Here is an 18,900-nt window from a genome sequence, read left to right as displayed (position 1 = left end):
CTGTATCACCATCTTCCCAGCATAATAACCCAGCTGTTTTGCTTAGAGCAGCCTCATGGCAATATTCCCAGAGATTTGCCAGTTCTTTGCCCTAGTCCCCTCGGTAGTCCTAGTTGACATGTCCTCAGTTCCCTAAGCCAGAGAAAGTATGTGTAGCAGCTAATCCAGAGCTTCATTTACCCTGCCTGATCACTCAGCTGTTGCCAAACAAAATGGATAAAGACCAAGTCTTCCCTGATTTTTCCTCAGTGGGGACACTAACTGAGGTTTCAGTATTTCACCGTCATCAGTTTTCACAAAACTGTACTAAGCTCATCTTAGAGATTTCTAGTGCATTGTCAAATTTAGCTGAAATGAACCAACTGATTCAGAAGTACTTCGAGTAGCTGATGGACAGACAAATCATGTGTTGGTATAAACTCTTGTCTCCTAAAAGGTAAGGCTAACAAAAATGCTAAAATCTATCCACCAACACCAAATTTTAGCCCGAGAACAAAACCAGAGGATTTTCATTCAAGAGGTATTTTTTGCATTAATTAAATTTGTAATAGCATTGAACTGCAGCTATAGCTACAATTCTTAACACTGCAAAACTATTTAGAATACGCAAAACTGAGGATCTTTCAAAAAAAAGCAAAGCAAAGAGAACATTTCACTTTACATTTTGAAAAAGCTTAAATCACTGACCATTTCTATTGAAGAAATGAATCTTATCTACTCTAAGTAGATATGATTGCAATCTTCAAATTACAAAAAGGATATAGGAGAAAATACATAAATACTAGAATTACTGTGAACCCTGAGCTAGGGAACACAAGCAGGCAGAGTATCATCTAACTAAAGTGTAAGTCAGTGTCTTCTACTATTTACAGTTTCTGTGCAACCCTCTGTGGTCACTACTGTGTCATTTAACACTGAAATTCTATTAAATACCTTGTCAAGGTATCCCAGGCTAAATGCTATTTGCAAATCTATTCAAATCTTTAGATTAAAATGTACAGAAAAAAACAAGTACAATGTTATTACTAACCCTTTTTCTGTTGAGTGTGTAAAGCAGGTGGGACATTCTGCTGAAAGGAAAGGAATCAACACATTCTTGTTTTGAAATTAACTATATGGGCATGTGATTGAAGGGATATGATGTGCTATAAGTGGATAAAATTCACAATATTGCTGAGTAATCTTCTTGCCCATCATATATGTGTAAATATAAACATGCAAAGGTATTTAAATTCATTCTTCCCTGGCAGTAAACTCCCTGAAGTTTCTCTAGTGTGCTATTTAGCCGCTCTGTCACTCACTGTTCTCTCTCTCTCAGATTACCTATTACACATTGCAGAAATCCAATCCTCTGAGATATCTATTAGGAACATGCTTTCTATCTGTTTATGCTTTTCACAGTCTATAAATATAAGAGTATATGAAAATCAACACTTTGAACACTTGCAATCTTTCACTGGCACTCATAGCACCTCAAAAAAGGAGGTGCTGCGAGTTAACATATCTGATCAACCACACTCGAACATCAGCAGTAGCAAAGCCCAATTTATAGTCAAGATATTTCTTATGATAAAGATAAAGCTATGGTTTCTCATGCCTGTTTTTGCCAAGACATTTAGGGCCAGATCCTCAATTCACCTCATTACTAAATCCATCAAGAACTACTGAATCTTGTAATCAGTCTGAAAATCTAGCCAAGTATTTGTCTTGATAAATTAGAAATTTAAATTAAATTTCCATATAATTATACCATTTTAAGTAGATTGTTTTTACTTTGAAAGCATTCCCCTAGCCAAAATTTTCAAGCAGGATCCTCATATAATTTTAAAATATACACATATGTGGAAAGTAAAATAGAGTCAATTCTTGTTAAGTTCACCGATGATCAGACATAGATATAGAAAAAAATAAGTAAATATGCAACCACCACATCCTTTAACTTGTTCAAGAATTTCTATACCATCCAGCTGAAGAAGGGAAACCATGTCTTCCTCTAACAGGTTTTTGTAAGGGTTCTATGAAATGAGACCAGGGTGAAGGTACACTAGAACTGGACAAAATAATCTTGTATCTATTATTTCAGAGCTATAGGCCTGAGGTGGCAGCCTAAGCAAATCTGACTGCTGGCTTGCATGGTCTCACTTTCCCTCCCCACCCATTTGAGTTACTCCTGGCATTCATCTAGCCCTGCGCTGCACTGTTTTACCATGTTAATCTGGCAGAAACTTAAAAAAACCTACTGAGATATTTTCTGCTAGATTGAGTATAAATACAGTTAATAAATATGATAAGGCCCTTTTCTGTTTTCTTGGGATTCTTGGTTTGGAGGTGTACTGTGGAAGTAGTACTCAAACAACTTTTGAAGAACTAAATATTATCTACCAGTTTTCCTGGAACCGACTGAGTGACAGTGATGTAAACCACAGATATCTTACTGATTCCCCAACGTCATCCTCCATGGGTGTAGCAACACTGACTGCTTAGGTTGACAGTCACCAAAAGAATTTTTGCAATGCATAAAAAATTGTACAGTAAGTTTCACATCCCAAGACTTCAAGATTATAGCAATTTTTCAAAAGATCTTAAAAATACCTGGGGATAGAGAATCAAATGTTTTAAGAAAGGGAGGAGAAGGGGGGGGGGTGTAATAAACTGCTCAGATATTAAAGACTTCTGTTACTTAATAATAGAGTGAGCCAGATCAACTGTTGGCTTCACAGATGCCTGGGAAAGAGTACCAGACCAGCACAAGTATATTTTTTCTGGATTTGTTCTCAATATAATTTCAGTCTCTTCTCTAACTATAGCTAAGCGGCACCATCAGGGCATGGTGCCACTAAACCACACAGATGGGAGCAAATATTTGTCTGCAAGAAAAAGAAACTGGAAAGTATTTAGAGAGTTTACTATCTCAACTCTGCATATTAAATCAGGCTTTCTAGACTTACAGATCACAAAAAAAAAAAAAAAAAAACCACAAAATGAAAAATTGAAATCTATTACAGCCTAAAAAATTCCTTTTTTTCTCTTCAGGGTAAACCAAGACCCAAAATAATTTGGATGAAAGATGGTCAAACTCTAGACTCCAAAGATGTGGGAATTCGGAACAGCAACACGGACACAATCCTTTTCATCAGAAAGGCAGAGCTTCATCACTCAGGAGCATATGAAGTCACTCTTCAGATAGAAAACATGACTGATAAAGTTACAATAACAATGCAGATCATAGGTAAGAGCCTAACAACATCACAATTAAGCATATCATACAAAACAAAATAGTGGCCATACTGAGGCAATCCAAAGATCCAACTACCTCAGAATCCCTTCTCTGACAATGGTTGATAGCAGATGACTAGGACAAAGCTCAGAGCAGGGCTAACGTGTCACTTTATTTTCCTAGTATATTTTCCCAGCTTGAAATTATCTGTGTCCTAGAGACTTTTGGAGGGAGAGGGATTATCTGTGTGTCCCATAGCTCTTGAGGGATTTTTTTTCTTGCATGATTTTATCCAGTCAGTTTTTTAATCCACATCTAGTTTCAGAATTGAAATATCCTTTAGTAAGGAATTTCAGTTTAAGTGCATGTACAACTACCTGTTTGGTTTGTTTTGAGTCTCTCTCCTGATAATCTCATTTGATATCCATACAGTTTTGTGTCAGAAAAAACATGAATAATCATTTATTCACCTTTTCCATGCTACTGATGATTTTGTAGCCTTTAGTCACACTCTCCTCATTTAACTTTCTCAAGTTTTAGATTCTTTGTCTGTTTTCAAAAAGATGCCATTCCATATCTTTGATCATCTTTATCACTCTTCTTTCTACCACTTTGAGAGTGATAGAAAGAATTTGATAGTTCTGGTGTTCTTGGGAGTAGCCATATTGTCCTCAAGGTAGGAAATACAAATCCTAGAATGGATATACTCTTATCGCATTTCTTCAACAGATGAGGACATTGAAGGTAAAAATCATTGCACTAATATACCTCTACTATTGCGAGAATTAGAAATGACAAGACACAGTCCTGTGGAGTTGGAAAATTCATGTTTAATGCCTCACTCTATTAAGAGTGTCTAGTTAGCTTGAGGCTTCGTGGAGGCTTATTCTCTATTATACAATTTCTAGTCTCTTGTCTAGTGTCATTTTAAAGAAATGCACTGCCAGTGTCCTGGTTTCAGTAACTTCTCTTGGGATTTTATGATATATTCCGAGATCTTGCCTACTCAGATTTCACTAATATTTAGCCAGAGTTTTTCTGTTTTTCCTCATTACAGCTCTATGTAACATTCTTGATAATTATTTTTATTTACTGTCATCCCAAACTTCCTCTAACGTATCAATACATTTTTAGAATATGTATTTTGGCACAAAAAGAGTATTTAAACATAACTCCTTATGCTTTGGAATTGAAGATACAATGCTGACTGTATTCTGCTTAAAGTTTTATAAAATAATGCTGGCAGAATGGGTATGCAGTGGTGCCAACAGCAAACAAGACAGGCATAACAAATTGGAGCAAATACATCTTAATACCACAAGTTGCTTCCACTCAAGAGGACGGCTGCAGTTCTGCAACAGCAAAATAAGTAAATAGCTGCTAAAACAAAGTAAACCCAAGGGACTCAGATAAAGGAGAGTAGTGCACCCTACACACCAAAATACCTTTCTAAAACTGGTTAGTGACTCTAGATTTTAGCACATTGCTCTTACAGCACAGTACCAAGTATCTCCCACCCATTGTTTGGTACTGTAGAAAGGCATAAAACCACATATATGTACCATTGTCAAAGAGTTATGTCATATAAAAAAATGAAAAAAAAACAACTAATCTTATTACACAGATTAAAACAAGTCAGAGTTGGGAGGACAGGCATTAACCTTTTTACTTCTTGGGCAGCTTGCTCAACTGAAAAAGAATAAATACATTTCATTTAATTCCTGGCCCAGAAAGGGCTTGTAACATATGCAGATACTTCTGCAACCAAGGCATCTACTCTGGTTCTTGATACTGTCACTCTTTCATCAGAACTACCTCTTTTCAGTTCTCTCAACAGCACTTTTTGCTCTCCAGTTTTTATATTCTCTTGGCAGGAGAGAAATATGGGTCATTCAGGCACTCTTCCTATACTACTAGTAATGCTTTAGGTGCTGTAGAATGGCATGCTGAAAAGCCAACCCAGCTTTCAGAGATATAAATCATCAATCAGTGATCTTTTGAGGTTTCTGTTCATCAGCTAATTTCCCTTGGCAAAAGTCTACTTGATGAAAGAGTAATGCTTGGAGCTTCAGCCATTATCTTTTTTGGAGTAAGGCAAGAATGCAGGTAACCAAAAGCTCTGCCACTATGATGAGTCACATATCAGTTCCAAACAGGAGAAAACACTTCTATTACTGCCATCACCTGCCCTTATTGCCAAAACAATTGCTGCAGTTTACTCTAGAGATCTAAAAAATATGGACTTTTACTATGGGAATAGAGTATATTTCAAATACTTATAGAAAGGTCTTAGATAATGAAAGTATCTCCAACCTCTGAAAAATATAGTTTCCTCAACTTTTTTCCCCCCTCTACATGAATCAATAAATGATGCCTTCCATTATGCCTTCTGTTGACCAAAGCAAACCTCAGTTCTATATTTTTAATTTTTTTTAACGGGAATTATTTATTGTTCTTATTATTTATTATTTGAAAATGTAAATCATAATTTCTTTTTGAAAGATAATTCACACTTTATCTCTTCTTCCCATTCTATAAAATCCAGTAACATACAAAAATCCTCAAATGAGCTGGTGTTGAGGGTAGAAGAATATTTCCCCAGGATATAAATCCCCACTCTGACACAGTGTCCTACAGAGGAAAATAATTTGCTACAGATGCATCACTAGGATTAACTTTTCCCATCCTCTGTTCACCAGCTAGAGATGTACTAGTTAGTACTGAGAAAAGAATATTCTACAATTCTACAAAGGAATTTTGAGCAGACATTCCTGCAGATTGCATTATCCCATCAAACAACAAAGATCAAGAATAGAAAAATCCATTTAGCAAATTTATCCATCTCTACCTTTTGTAAGATTGTCCTTTACAAAGCCTTACAAGTATTGAGGCTTTCAGTACACTCATTTTCTTTATCTATACCACCATAGGCAGATGTAATAATTTATTAAAAATTTATAAAGGGATTATTTAATACATCATTGAGTTGTTATCACATTAATATAATAGCAGGTTAAGGCTTAAAGTGTTTTTCTGTTCTTAACTCCAAAATTGTTCCCCCTCCCAAATCAAATCTGTATCTATGTACATAAACACATACATAAGAATGAGTTTTAAAATATATATATATATATATATACACACACACATTCCTGAAGTCTAACTCTTCCAGTAGATTACCAAATTAATAAATGACGTGCCATCCCATTGCTTTTAGTTTTGAAGGGAGGTTCCCAGATAATTGCTTTTAGGTAACTAGGAGCAATAAGGCACAGGCTTCAAAAATTTATTTGTCCAGTGAGGCCTCCCCAAAAAGTGTTTTTCCCTTTCATTGCACTTAAGACTGTATTTTTCTTCCATTTATCAATCTCTTCCTATAGGATTTACACCAACCACCATCACCAAGATCTCCACAGTTTTTGACAAAGCATTGCCTAAGCATTCCTTTAAAAATAAAAACAACTGTTGTGTAGATATATCTGTAGGTAAGCACACAGGAAAAATATTTGTAAAACTAGGCAGATACTGTGGAGGGTTATAACAGTAGGTACACTTGAAAATAATTAACAAATTGCTAAACATCACAACATCTGTCTACTATTAGATGATAATACACTTATTCAGGGCTTGTAGAGCTTTGCCCACTGAGACTGTTGCAGTTTTCATACCCACACAGGTATTCATATGTAGTATCCGTAATTGTTCTCTTCAAATCAGAATAGATTAATTGGTTTCTGTATAATGAAAATACACATCTGGAAATATATCTAGATTTTTTTTTTTCCCTTTTAAGTTGTGATTCAAGATAACAACAAATACATTTCCACATCTTCATAAGCAATGTTATTCATTTGACAACACATTACCATTCACTACCTCAGAAACAGGGAAGAAAAAGAAAGAAGGTCAGGTACCTGTTGAGAAACACAAAAGATGGCAGCTTTTTTCTCTGAAATGTCAGTGTAAGAGAGGAAGGAAGAGGATGATAAATGGAATGAGAGCAATGCATTCCATATTCCTTATTGAGCTTCATGCAGTGCTCTAGCTGGCTCCAGTGTTTAGCAGTTTGAAGGAGGACAAAAAGGGTTAAAGCTAATTATAAAGCAGTCTTTGATTCCAAAGTATGCCAGTGAAAAGAGAATTAGCACATTCTGCTTTGACATAGAAAGGCACAGTTCCCCTAATAACAGTTAAATGCTGGTTTATTACTGCTTTGCATATCCTTCTTTAAGGAATTAAATTACAAGCAATCTATAATTACATTCCTTTGTGCTTTGCTCATCTCAAACCTACATCTGTCAGTTTCTTACTATTTTCTTCATTTTTCCAGCTCAGCTACAAAAACGGAAGGCAGTTTCCATTCAGCTATCTAGAATGATCTCAAACTATCCTTCATTTAATCACAAGACCATCTACCCAGGCCTAATGATTGTCTCCCCAACAGGCCCTGTAACTGTGAACAACAACCTAACATATCAAAAAGGGGAATTAGCAACTTCAAGTTAAAACAGACAGGAATATTATTTAATAATTCTAATTTAAATGTTACAGCATTTGACTAAACAACATCCGTATAAATATGAATGATCCTTAAAAGAAGGAAAAACATTATTATAATTTTATAATATATATTATTCTATATATTTCCAGGTATCTTAAAATGGACATAGACTTCTGTACCTCTTCGAGAGTTTGTTCTTTTTCTAATTATTACAGAGAAATGTGACTAGTGGGCAAGCTAACAAGCACTGAGGCAACAGGAAAAAGTCAGGTGTATTCCCAAATGGCCAGCCTTCCTTAGCTGAGAGGAATATATACCCAGTTGCCTTGTTGTTTATATTACTCTCAGTGTATCTAAATGGCTGAGACATTGCACTGAGGTAACAAAGCAAGTGATAAAACTGTACTAAAAGAGTTAATCACACCTATCCAAACAAAAGAAACTTCTTATTCAATTTTAAGGGTTTGTCTGGTTCCTATGTTACTAATTCTACTGCGTTGTCTATTTCTCAGTAGGTTTCAGGCCTCTCAGAAGAGTATTAAGAGGGTATTTGAAAATTTCCCAACTTTCTTGTTTACGGTTTCAACTTCACATAACTGAAGTGTATTGCTATGGAACAATTCTAGATTGCTGTCAAATTCTATTTTTTCCCTGCATGGGAAGAAATGACAAAGCTCTTGGATCTTGAACCAAAAGTTACGGGTTTTTTTCATGTCTCCTCTGCAGACAAGCCTGGTCCTCCTCAGAATATAAAGCTTGTAGATGTTTGGGGATTTAATGCAGCCCTGGAGTGGACACCTCCACAGGATGATGGCAATGCACAAATCTTGGGCTACACAGTCCAGAAAGCTGACAAAAAGACCATGGTAAGAAATTGCACTGAATTAGTGACTTTGTATGGAGTTTAAACTACTACCTGCTCTGGGAACACAGAGACTTGAGGAAAAGAGCTGAATTCGTGACTCTCAGTTCTGTGTCCAAGGTGTCCTATGGCATACTGGAGGCAGTTAAACATTGAAGAACAGAATCTAAGAAGAACCAAAAGGCTAAGTATAGAACTAAATAAAATGCCCAGTAGAAAATATAAAAAGAGAGACCTAGCCTGTCCCATCTCTGGTGGTGACTCAACAGATAGCTCTACTTAGAAAGTGGAATTATATTTTTTATTTGAAATTGTATTTTTCATAAATGCAGGGAAAAAACGAAGGGGAGGGAGGAAGAGTTAGACTTGAACTCAGATGCTGGGCATACTAGAGTATATACTGGGAGAAGTATGTATGCCAGTCAAACTGGAAAACATCTTTCTCATGGAAGTCCCCATAAAGTAGTCATGTTCCGAGGACACATCCTGTATCAGGTTCCCCAGATATGAGTAGGGCTAAAATGTGAAGAGGTTTTTTTTTCCTCAAAATGCAAGTATTCATACATCTATCACACCAGGCAGAAAATGAAAGTAAGAAAATATATCAGCTGATCTTCACAGGAAGCAACATAATATTAATTTTGCAGTCTAGTGTTAAATACCTGTCTACCTGTCTTTTCCTTGTAGCAAGAAGGATCTTTCCATACCAAAACTAGCACCATGTCTGACCTCTCATAGCATCTTTCTAAACAGTATAGTCTTGTTACAGGAATGGTATACTGTTTTTGATCGTTATCGTCGCACAAACTGTGTAGTGTCAGACCTGATTATGGGAAATGAGTATTTTTTTCGAATCTTCAGTGAAAATTTGTGTGGATTGAGTGAAACTGCTGCAACCACCAAAAATCCTGCCTATATCCAAAAAACAGGTAACATATTCTTCAAAACAAAGATCACAAAAGCTGCTAAGTACCAGAAGTAATACACTGGTAAATGGAAAATACAGTATTACTAGATGCACCACTAGAGATATTTTCATTACTTAGTAACTAGCACTTATAAAGTATTCTAGCATCAAGAGCCCTTATCTAGGGAGATCTCCTGTACTAACACAAACATCTGTTCAAAAATACTTAATCAAACACTCTTCCTAAACTATATTATTTTAAGAAAATAATACAACTGGGGGGTTATATTTATATTCTGGGGTTAAAAGTTTAAGATGTCTGTGGTGAAGACTTCCCCCGCAGACATATGGTTTTCATATTTTTAACAGAAGCTGAAAACCCATGATTGCCAGGACCTTTAACTAAAGCATTAAACATGAGATGTGTTTTAGAGTAAAGTGAATTTAAAGATTTGTTATATCATAAATGCCATAGCTTTGAAGCTTCTCTAAATCATACAGGCAAATTAAATGACAAATACCTTGTACACAAGTCAATAGAATTGAGAACACAGTTCTTACTATTTTGTTTCTTTGAATTGCAGGCACTACTTATAAGCCACCTAGTTACAAAGAACATGACTTCTCCGAACCTCCTAAATTCACTCACCCTTTAGTAAACCGTTCTGTGATTGCAGGATACAACACCACACTCAGCTGTGCTGTAAGAGGAATCCCCAAGGTACAGATTACATCAGCTGTCATTGATACTGTTGCAACAAGTCAAGATGCTGCCTTAGAATTTGTGCCAGTTCAGTGTGACTGGAGCATAACATGAGTATATTAAGAAAAAGTAAAGGTCACCCAGTTATCTCCCACCTCACTCATAATTGATGCTTAACCAGAATGCACAGTGCCAGTGTTTTGTGTGGTTGTACACAGAACCAGTGGAGTCATACAGTCAAGGAGACAGTGGAAAGGACAGTCACTGCTTATGGTAACACCGTGCCATTGAAAATGTACCATGTGTACATAAAATTTGCCCACTGAAGAAGGTAAACAACAAAAAAGTATCTTCTCCCAATGTATATTTCGTTCTCTTCAGTCTTTCAAAAAAACCAGCAGCTAATGTAATACACTGTTCCATTAACCTAAATGATACATAGGAACAACCAGTTTTTCTGTTAAGTCAATACATCCACATAACTTTGAGAAGCTGAGTTATTTTGCAAAACTAACTAGAATAAGACCTGCTGTCATGTGTGAAGTTTTGGGGCTTTTTTTTTTTTTTTTTAAACTCACAGGAATATCTTCTCAGTCTAAACGTATTTGTCGAAGTCTCTTTGAAGAGTACAAAGATATGTACATTTTTTGTTAATCAGGAACAAGCAGTAAAAACCTGTATCAGCTAGGAGCTAAATTTAGGTTTCTCAAAAAAGAGAAATAGGCCTTTTGTCTGCAGCGAAGGAATTTACCATGTTATGACATAATCTTGTCATAAATTTAAATTAGTACAATCACAAAAAATGCAGTAGCCTTTTCCCCTTCTGGCTGTTTATTTCCAGCTCCTCTCCCTTCCTCATGCCTGCACAAGGATCTGATAGCTACACAGCAAAACATGTAAGATAATTGCTCAAAGTTCAAATTAACTCAAAAAAAATAACATAGTCTTAATGCAATCATTTGCTGCAGTTCATTGGATGAAGAAGGAGCTCCAGACAAAACTCAAATGTAAAAAGGAAGCATATCCAAGTAAATACCTACAAAATAACACTGTAGAAGAAATACTGGCAACTGTAGGCAAAATCCATCCTCCAGTAGCTGCCTCAGCTTAGATTCATCACGAAATGACAGTGTTAGTAATGATATTCCCTTTTGGTTAACTGACCTTTTTGTGCATCTGTATCTACTTCATTCAGTTTCCATGGTTTTAAGAAGATTCTAGGAAAAAACTTTGTATTTTACAGCTGTGAAATACAGCAGTTACAGGCTTTTGAATGTGAGCATGCTAGCTCTTCCTTCCACATTAGCCTGAAGGATAAAATAGTCCTCATCCTTCAGTACACCTAATACTCTTAAAGCAGCTTTTCCAGATACATTTCTGTACTTGCATTGCCCAAATTAACCTTAACGAAAAGTTTCTGTACCTACTGCAGAACTCTGCAACAGGTCTTTTTCCATGGAGAATAGCTTATGTTGATAAAGCTTTCCAATTCTGAATAACTATAGATTATCAAGCATACCTCAGATATGATCTGTATGACATGAAAAAGTTACCACTTCAAGCACAGCCAATATTCATGCCCTGGTAGCAGTGTTGAAATAAGACGTCTACCCAGAAAGATAAAGAGGCTATAGAAAAAGAAGCAAAAAAATTTGAGGCAGGAAAAAATCCAGCTGATACCTTTAAAGAAAATTAAGCATGGCAACTGGGATACACTGAATTGTATATCATGCAGGTCAAAGACACAAGTGATTCAGTAGATTTGAATGCACTCTATAAAACAGTGCAGTAGGTTTATTTTTTTTAATGGGTGAAGAAACAGAAGACATTAATTCTGAAAGTAAAACAGGTGAATGCAGAGCTTGGTCTTCTACTTCTTAAAGTCTGTTTCTTCACTATAGGTAGGTACTAATGAGCTTGAAATAAACAAAAGCAGTTTGCTTTATATCAGATTTTTCATTTTCAAAATTTCATTTATAAAAATTAAAGGCAGATTTTCAGGTACTAGAAAAAAAAACCACAATGGCTTAAATTCATACAGAGCCAACCACATTATTGCTCAGCTGAAGCCAACAGGAACTTTATTTTGAAATTTCTGAAGTTGCTAACAATATGCTAAATGGTTTGGAAAATCCTTTCCCAGCCCAAACCTTGGCATCACAAGTTGGCCACCCAACATCTGCAGACCTTTATGACACTTCTGCTCTCAAACTATGCATTTTAATTCCCCTTCTGTAAGGTACTTGAAGCATTCAAATACATTTTAATATGCACAATTAAATAACTCCTGAAGGAATGAATTTGTACCCAGTTTGTAGGTTTTTTAAAAAAATTGCAATAAAGTAGGCTACAGACCTACATTCTCTACCTGCTATTTGAGAGTTAAAGAAAATACTGAACACGTGAATTATTAGTTTCGTGAGTTTGTACTGAATGAGGAGAGGTTCCTTGAAAAATTATAACACTGCTGTGTAATACATAGCCCTCATAATGCATAAACCTTTGAAGGCTAAATTAAAGCTGTAAGATCAGCTGTAAGTCTTCCATTTCCTACCTTCTATTTGAAAATTCTTCTTTTGTGTTCTTCAGCCAAAGATATTCTGGTACAAAAACAAAATGGATCTCTCCGGGGATGCCAAATACCGCATGTTCAGTAAACAGGGTGTGTTGACCTTGGAGATCCGGAAACCCACTCCATTTGATGGTGGCTGTTATACCTGTAAAGCTGTTAATGAGTGTGGTGAAGCTGAAATAGAGTGCAGACTGGATGTCAGAGGTAATCAGATGAAACTTATGGATAACACTAATACTGCAATGAAGAATGAGTAACAGATAGCTTAAAAAAAAAAAAAAAAATCATCGTTCCCCTTTAGCTAACCCCGACTTCTTTGGTGTTATATAAAAAGTTTGTTAATTACACGCACCAGCAATAATATGTTTTTCATTCTAAACTGTTATGATATAATTAGGCTACTTGCTAGGCATTACAGGTCTGAAAGTGGGCAATTATTACGCTTCTGGCTTAATATTCCTAGAGAAGATACTTAGCACTGGAATGGAGGTCTATTTACAAATAGTGCATTGTGGATAATTTTATTATCCTTTGTGCCATATTCTGTAATTGAAAGTTTTAAATTAAGTCATTAGCCATAAAAGTTAGTACATGCTACATCACAAACATTTTTCAAGCATTGATAATTTATTTTGTTTGTCAAAAGGGCCAGGAAAAAAAATCTCACGTGTTTATAACACAGTAAGAAATATTGACTAAATATTTTTGGTAAAGCTGCTACTAATGTATCTATTTGTCAATATGAACCTATACAGCAGCACTTTAAATGCTCATCAAAACCAGAAAAACCTGTGAAAGTGATGGGCATAACAGCCATTGATGGAGATCCGTCTTCAGCACAGCACGCCTGAAGGTATTCCTACACAGCACAGAGTTCAGTATTTTACTCAGTGCTAAGTCAGGAATGTGTACACAGTACACCTTGCAGTGCTGGGCATCAATATCCTCATCGGTGTCTTGGCAGCAAGCAACTCAGCTGCATTAGGACAATGATGAACTCAGACTAAGAACTCTGAAATGCATAGCTAAGCTACGCAGCAGCTTATTATGACATGTTACTTTCAGTTCAATGGCTAGCTCCAGTATCTCTGTTCAGTGCTATACTGTACAGTGTAGACAAGGCTCAAAGCTTAACACTATCATATTCTGAAGCTTTCCTTAGAAATATTAAATCTCCTTGGAATCACCAGATAAAAGCAACTACCATAAAGCTTCTATATTTCACCTTCAGCACCAAGTCTCAATTTAAAATTAGCATCCTTTAATGACTGTTTTGTTTTTTTTTTTTCATTCTCCAGCACCTCAGTAAAACTCTGAATCTCAATTCATCTGCAAGTCAAGGTAGGAATCAAAGTAATTCAGATGGATAGAGGAACAATGGCTGTTTGGTTAGATATAAGATTAAACAGCCATTACATATTCATGTTTGAGACTTTATGGAATTTTTATAATGTTGGCAGAGGGGTGTACTTGTTTTGATTTCTGTTTGTTTTTTCCAGTAATCACACTAAGATCACATTCCTGCAAGGCAGTTTATTTGGTTTATATTAAACTCAGGATTTCATGGGTCTCAACCTTTAATATGCTATGTTAATGTAAAAATCTGTAAGAAGAGAATACTTTGTTGACTTTTTTTTCTTAACTCACTATAAGCACTCCCTCTAGGAAACTGTTATTTATTAATATAGACCTAACTAGTATCAATAATCCGTGTGCACTACTTTAACCAAGCAAGCAGAGTTAAAATTACAATGCGTCTAGAAGTGTAATGTACATTTTAGACTTTAAAGAAGTGAAATAGCTATAATAAACAACTGACAATAAATCCTTCTCCCCATTCTCTGTCTCAGCATTGGAATGGAACTTGAAAAGAAGAAAACTGAAGAAATTGATGAAGGATAATTTCAGTTACATTTAGGAGTCCTGCTCATCTTAAAAGTCATTTCATAGATGTGTACTAGGAGGTGGCAGTGTCTTGTAGTGTCCTGCTTACTCAGCATGTTTTCAGACGGTATTTCCTCTTTCCATACATTTGTTTTAGTTACACTGCCTCCATCTCTATGTGAAGAAATTCAGGGAAATCAAGATTAAACTTTCCTCCCATTACATAAATAAGATATGTCTGAAAAAACCCCAATATTACAATTATGTGCAAACCCAGTCCATTCTTAATGTCCAAAATGACCATAAATTCCCTGCTTCTACAGTTCTCTCCATTTTCTCTTCTCAGAATTCTGACATTCTTCATAAGAAACAAGTAGCTCAGAATAATGAGACATTAACAAATTATTTGTAATATTTAGTCACCTTTCATTATACTGATCTCTGCACAATATAAAGTAACTTTCACTCCTACTGCTTTTACTGTCAGTGCTTGAAATACCCAATTCTGTGCTCTTGAGCAGATCTTTGCAGAACCACGTCCACAACACACCATTTGGGAATCTCTGGCTAAAGCTACTGTGCTGCTTTATATAGAAAATAGTTTCTTTGATAATTACTCATTACTGGTTTTCTAGCTTTTAAAAAGACACCAGCATAGAATTCCAGTTGTTAGATGTTTCTGCAACCAATCACAGACATCATACTAATCTACTGAGGTAATTTTGTACATCAGATGAAACCGTGAAAGATGTAACAAGGAAGATTATTTGCACGTAAATAAAAAGTTTCAAAACAAAAACTTGTGATGAATGCAATAAACTTAGTGTCATCAAATATTACTGAAGACTTTTGAAAGTCTACGAATGGTATGTATGTATTTTTGCAGATGATTTTGTCTAATCAAGTGACACAATAGCGTTTCTGGCTTCTCACCTACTAGTTTGAATAGTATTTGGGGTGAGGTTTTTTTGGACCTGCAGTAGTAGTTAGTAGCTTCTGGCTGGTACTTAAAAGTACTTTTTCACTATCACAGTGCAAGAGAAAGAGGGAAGATGAAATTAATCCAGGAAGCATTGTCTTTTGGAAGAATCAACACAAAGGAACTTAAGTAATACTACTCCTCTGCCTCCAACATGCTGGTTGAGATGGGAAAGCATGTGACACAGCATGTTAATTGTACTAAACAAGCAAATACATCTTCATAATAAAACCACTGATGATAATGAGATGTGTATTTTGATTTTTTTATTATGGTATCAGAACAAAGAAGATTACTCCTCTAAAACCAAAGTCAACTTATCCAAGGTTAACATTTGTCTGTTGCACATTGTTATTATTCAACAAATAAATAAAAAATGATGGAAAATATGCAAACATGTTTACATTGTTTTATACTTTCGTTTTCTGAGCAACACTATTATTTAAAAAATAAGGCACATACCACACATAAAAGTCAGAGATGTTCTATATTATACAGAACTTATAATCAGAACACAGTGGACTGAGAGGATCACCACAGCATCTGTGGGACAATGTCTGCTGAAAAGCAGAGACTGAATTGCAAGAGCTTAGATTACAAAGGACAGTTTACCATAAGGAGAGTTAGGTGCTATACCAAATACATTCTATTATCAGAAAGGTGTTTCATGAAGAGAGTAGACTTTCATGCTGTAATAGGGTACAATACTGAAAGAGTACAAAAAAGTCCCTAAGAAAGTGGCTTTTTCTGCTCAATTCTTAGCTGTTCAACATGAGTACAATGTTTCTGGGAAGAGCAGTGCTTCCACAAATGAACACTTATTTCACCTCTCAACTGTGAAAAGCAGTGTACTGCAAACCGATGCTTGCACTAGATGATAGTCAATTATTTTTTCATGAAATTTCATTGTTCAAATGGTCTTCAAGTATGAAATTCTACCACATATATAAAACATAAATGTCTAGTGCTCACAAATTTACTCTCTACTGTTTTGAAATCCTCAAACTAATGACAAAGAAATGCCTCCTCAGAAAAACTGGCTGAGATACTACTTCTGGAAGTATTTCATGCAGGGTAGCACAAAAGAGTTAGAATCTAATTCTATAGGGCCTTCTAACAAAATGCTGTGCTCCTACATGAAAGGCACAAATTAGTTTTAAGTTCCAAAACTTTCAATGACAAGTAGTGAACCAAATCCAAACCCGAATAGTTACAAAAAAGCAGCATACTCTAGTTAGGTTTCTAAAAATTATTCCTAAAAATGTGAATTCTGCAAATTCAAAATACTAACCACTCCTTACACACTGAGATGAGGAAAAGAGGAAAGGTGCACCTGCAAAATCTGAACTTTCTGTTATTAGTTCTAGAAGGGTCTTTAGAAAATTGTAGGCATTTATTGATGTTTTGCAAGCATACAGTATTGTCATTTATTTATCTGTTCCATGGCTGATTTTGATCCTGAATGTATAGTTCACTAATTGCCCATTAATTCCGTGTTGTTAATAAATAAATAAATTACTTTCATCCCAATCTGATTAAAAATACATAAACTGAACAGTTTCTCCCAAACCTAGCTGACTAGGACCAACAAAGTACCTCACAGTTTTCCACCATCACACCTGAAAGACTACTTGACAAAAGACAGTTTTAACTAACTTTTCCTGTGTGGGATCTCCTCTGATGCAAAAATCAGATGGACTTACCTCTAAATGTCATGGCAAATATTCTTACCTAGTAGTTGTTAAGTACTGTTAGAAAGAAGAGTATCACACAGCACAGAAGTAGTCAAGCAGTCATTTCCTTTAGTTACTTGAGATTGCCTTAGTGCTCAAATCCTGTTATTCTACGAGCAAAAAATAATAGCAAAATAAGTTAATGGTTGACCAATACTTCATAAAATAACAATAAAAGAAAAAAAGAGTATGAAACCCAAGTGGAAAAAAAATTCAAAAGCCAAAGCATAACATAAAGAAAACCATCAAGCGTTAATTCTAAAACTGACTAAACGTTTCAAAGATGAAAGATTGGCTCCTTCAAGCCTGTATCAACTATCTTCTCATTTACTAATCCCACTCTAAAGCATTACTCAAATCTTACTTAAAAGCCATAAAATTGAGCTTCTCTTCAGGATGCTCACAAACTGAACTTCAGAGCACTGACAGGACTGGGGCGGGGATGGGCAGAGAGCGGGCGGTGTTGCCTTCAATGCCAACACCTGAATTTTGGGTAGTGGCTGTAGCAGGATTTGAGGAGGATTTAAAATACCACCCCGCTCCAGAGCCACAGGTGGGAGCTGATTAGGATACCTCGCACAGAACCCCCACCCTGTGTGGCAGCCTCCCTAACTCCCGGGGCTGCCCGGTTTTGCCCTGTCAGGGCCTAGGGACGCGCACGTTGGAGGTGTGTAACGGGGGAGCCCCCGGAACCCGTTACCTCCGGGGCCGGGCCCTGAGGTGAGGGTGCAGCCTGCCCTCCGCCATGGCGGCGCTCTGGCGCGGCGCTTCCCGCCTGAGGGGAAAGCGGCGGCCGCGCGCCGGCCCGGCGGCCGTTGGGGCGTTCCAAACGGCGGGCTCGCGCCGCGGCGCTACCTCCCCTCAGGGCCGGGAGCTCTTCCACCCCCTCGTCCGCTCCTGGTCTGAGGCGGGATTGCCCAGGTCTGTCAAGCCTGAAGGAAAATCGCTTCAAATGGTGGTGGGAGCATAGAGGATTAAGGTAAAGCGTGCTGGGTTTCATCCTGTTCCTCTTCCATTTTTAACTCGGCGGCCTTAAAACAGAAGCTGTCAAAGGCTGTGTGTGAATTAACTGATGGTCCCCCACGGAGATAATTAATTCTTCCTGTTAACAAATGAGAAGTGGATCAGTTGGAGCTAAAGAAGGAAATAACGTATGTCCACACTGAAGTCATGACAGTGACTGCATTTGGTGGAGCTTCTCGTATTGCAGCCTATTTTGTATTCTGCTATCGTAAATACATGGGTACTGGTTTAAAACTACCAGGCATCTCCATGGTAACAGCTGCAGAATAAACATGTTCATTGTTTCTTTCCTGAGCATTAGATTTCTGACTGGTTAATAAAAATGCATGTAGTATTTCATCCCCAAGCCACTGTAAGTCCAGGTATATGTTCTATTACTAGAGCTATTCTTGTAGAAAGGGTGCCAACTACTAAATGCATTTTTATAATATCCTCAATGCAGATGGATCCTTGTGTGATCAAGGAAGGGGTAACCTGCGTAACAAGAAGTTATCTTTCCATCAATGTGAGTATGTTGTT

General features: G+C 36.5%; 1 protein-coding gene across 1 annotated transcript in view; it reads left to right on the top strand.

The window, feature by feature from the left end:
- Nucleotides 1-14,717, top strand: part of MYBPC3 (myosin binding protein C, cardiac) — a 61,291-nt gene extending 46,574 nt beyond the window's left edge. The window contains exons 29-35 of the mRNA XM_010580147.1: nucleotides 3,034-3,229; nucleotides 8,445-8,584; nucleotides 9,350-9,509; nucleotides 10,072-10,208; nucleotides 12,780-12,966; nucleotides 14,061-14,103; nucleotides 14,613-14,717. Coding sequence (XP_010578449.1) covers nucleotides 3,034-3,229; nucleotides 8,445-8,584; nucleotides 9,350-9,509; nucleotides 10,072-10,208; nucleotides 12,780-12,966; nucleotides 14,061-14,071 — 831 coding nt within the window. The 3' untranslated portion in view covers nucleotides 14,072-14,103; nucleotides 14,613-14,717. The remainder of the gene's footprint in view (nucleotides 1-3,033; nucleotides 3,230-8,444; nucleotides 8,585-9,349; nucleotides 9,510-10,071; nucleotides 10,209-12,779; nucleotides 12,967-14,060; nucleotides 14,104-14,612) is intronic.
- Nucleotides 14,718-18,900: the final 4,183 nt, after the last annotated feature.

The sequence above is a fragment of the Haliaeetus leucocephalus genome, unplaced genomic scaffold (assembly GCF_000737465.1).
Source record: "Haliaeetus leucocephalus isolate CR32 unplaced genomic scaffold, Haliaeetus_leucocephalus-4.0 Scaffold696, whole genome shotgun sequence".
NCBI classification, from domain to species: Eukaryota; Metazoa; Chordata; class Aves; order Accipitriformes; family Accipitridae; genus Haliaeetus; species Haliaeetus leucocephalus.
Note: the sequence above shows the minus strand (reverse complement) of the source record. Positions and strands in the feature narration are given on the sequence as shown.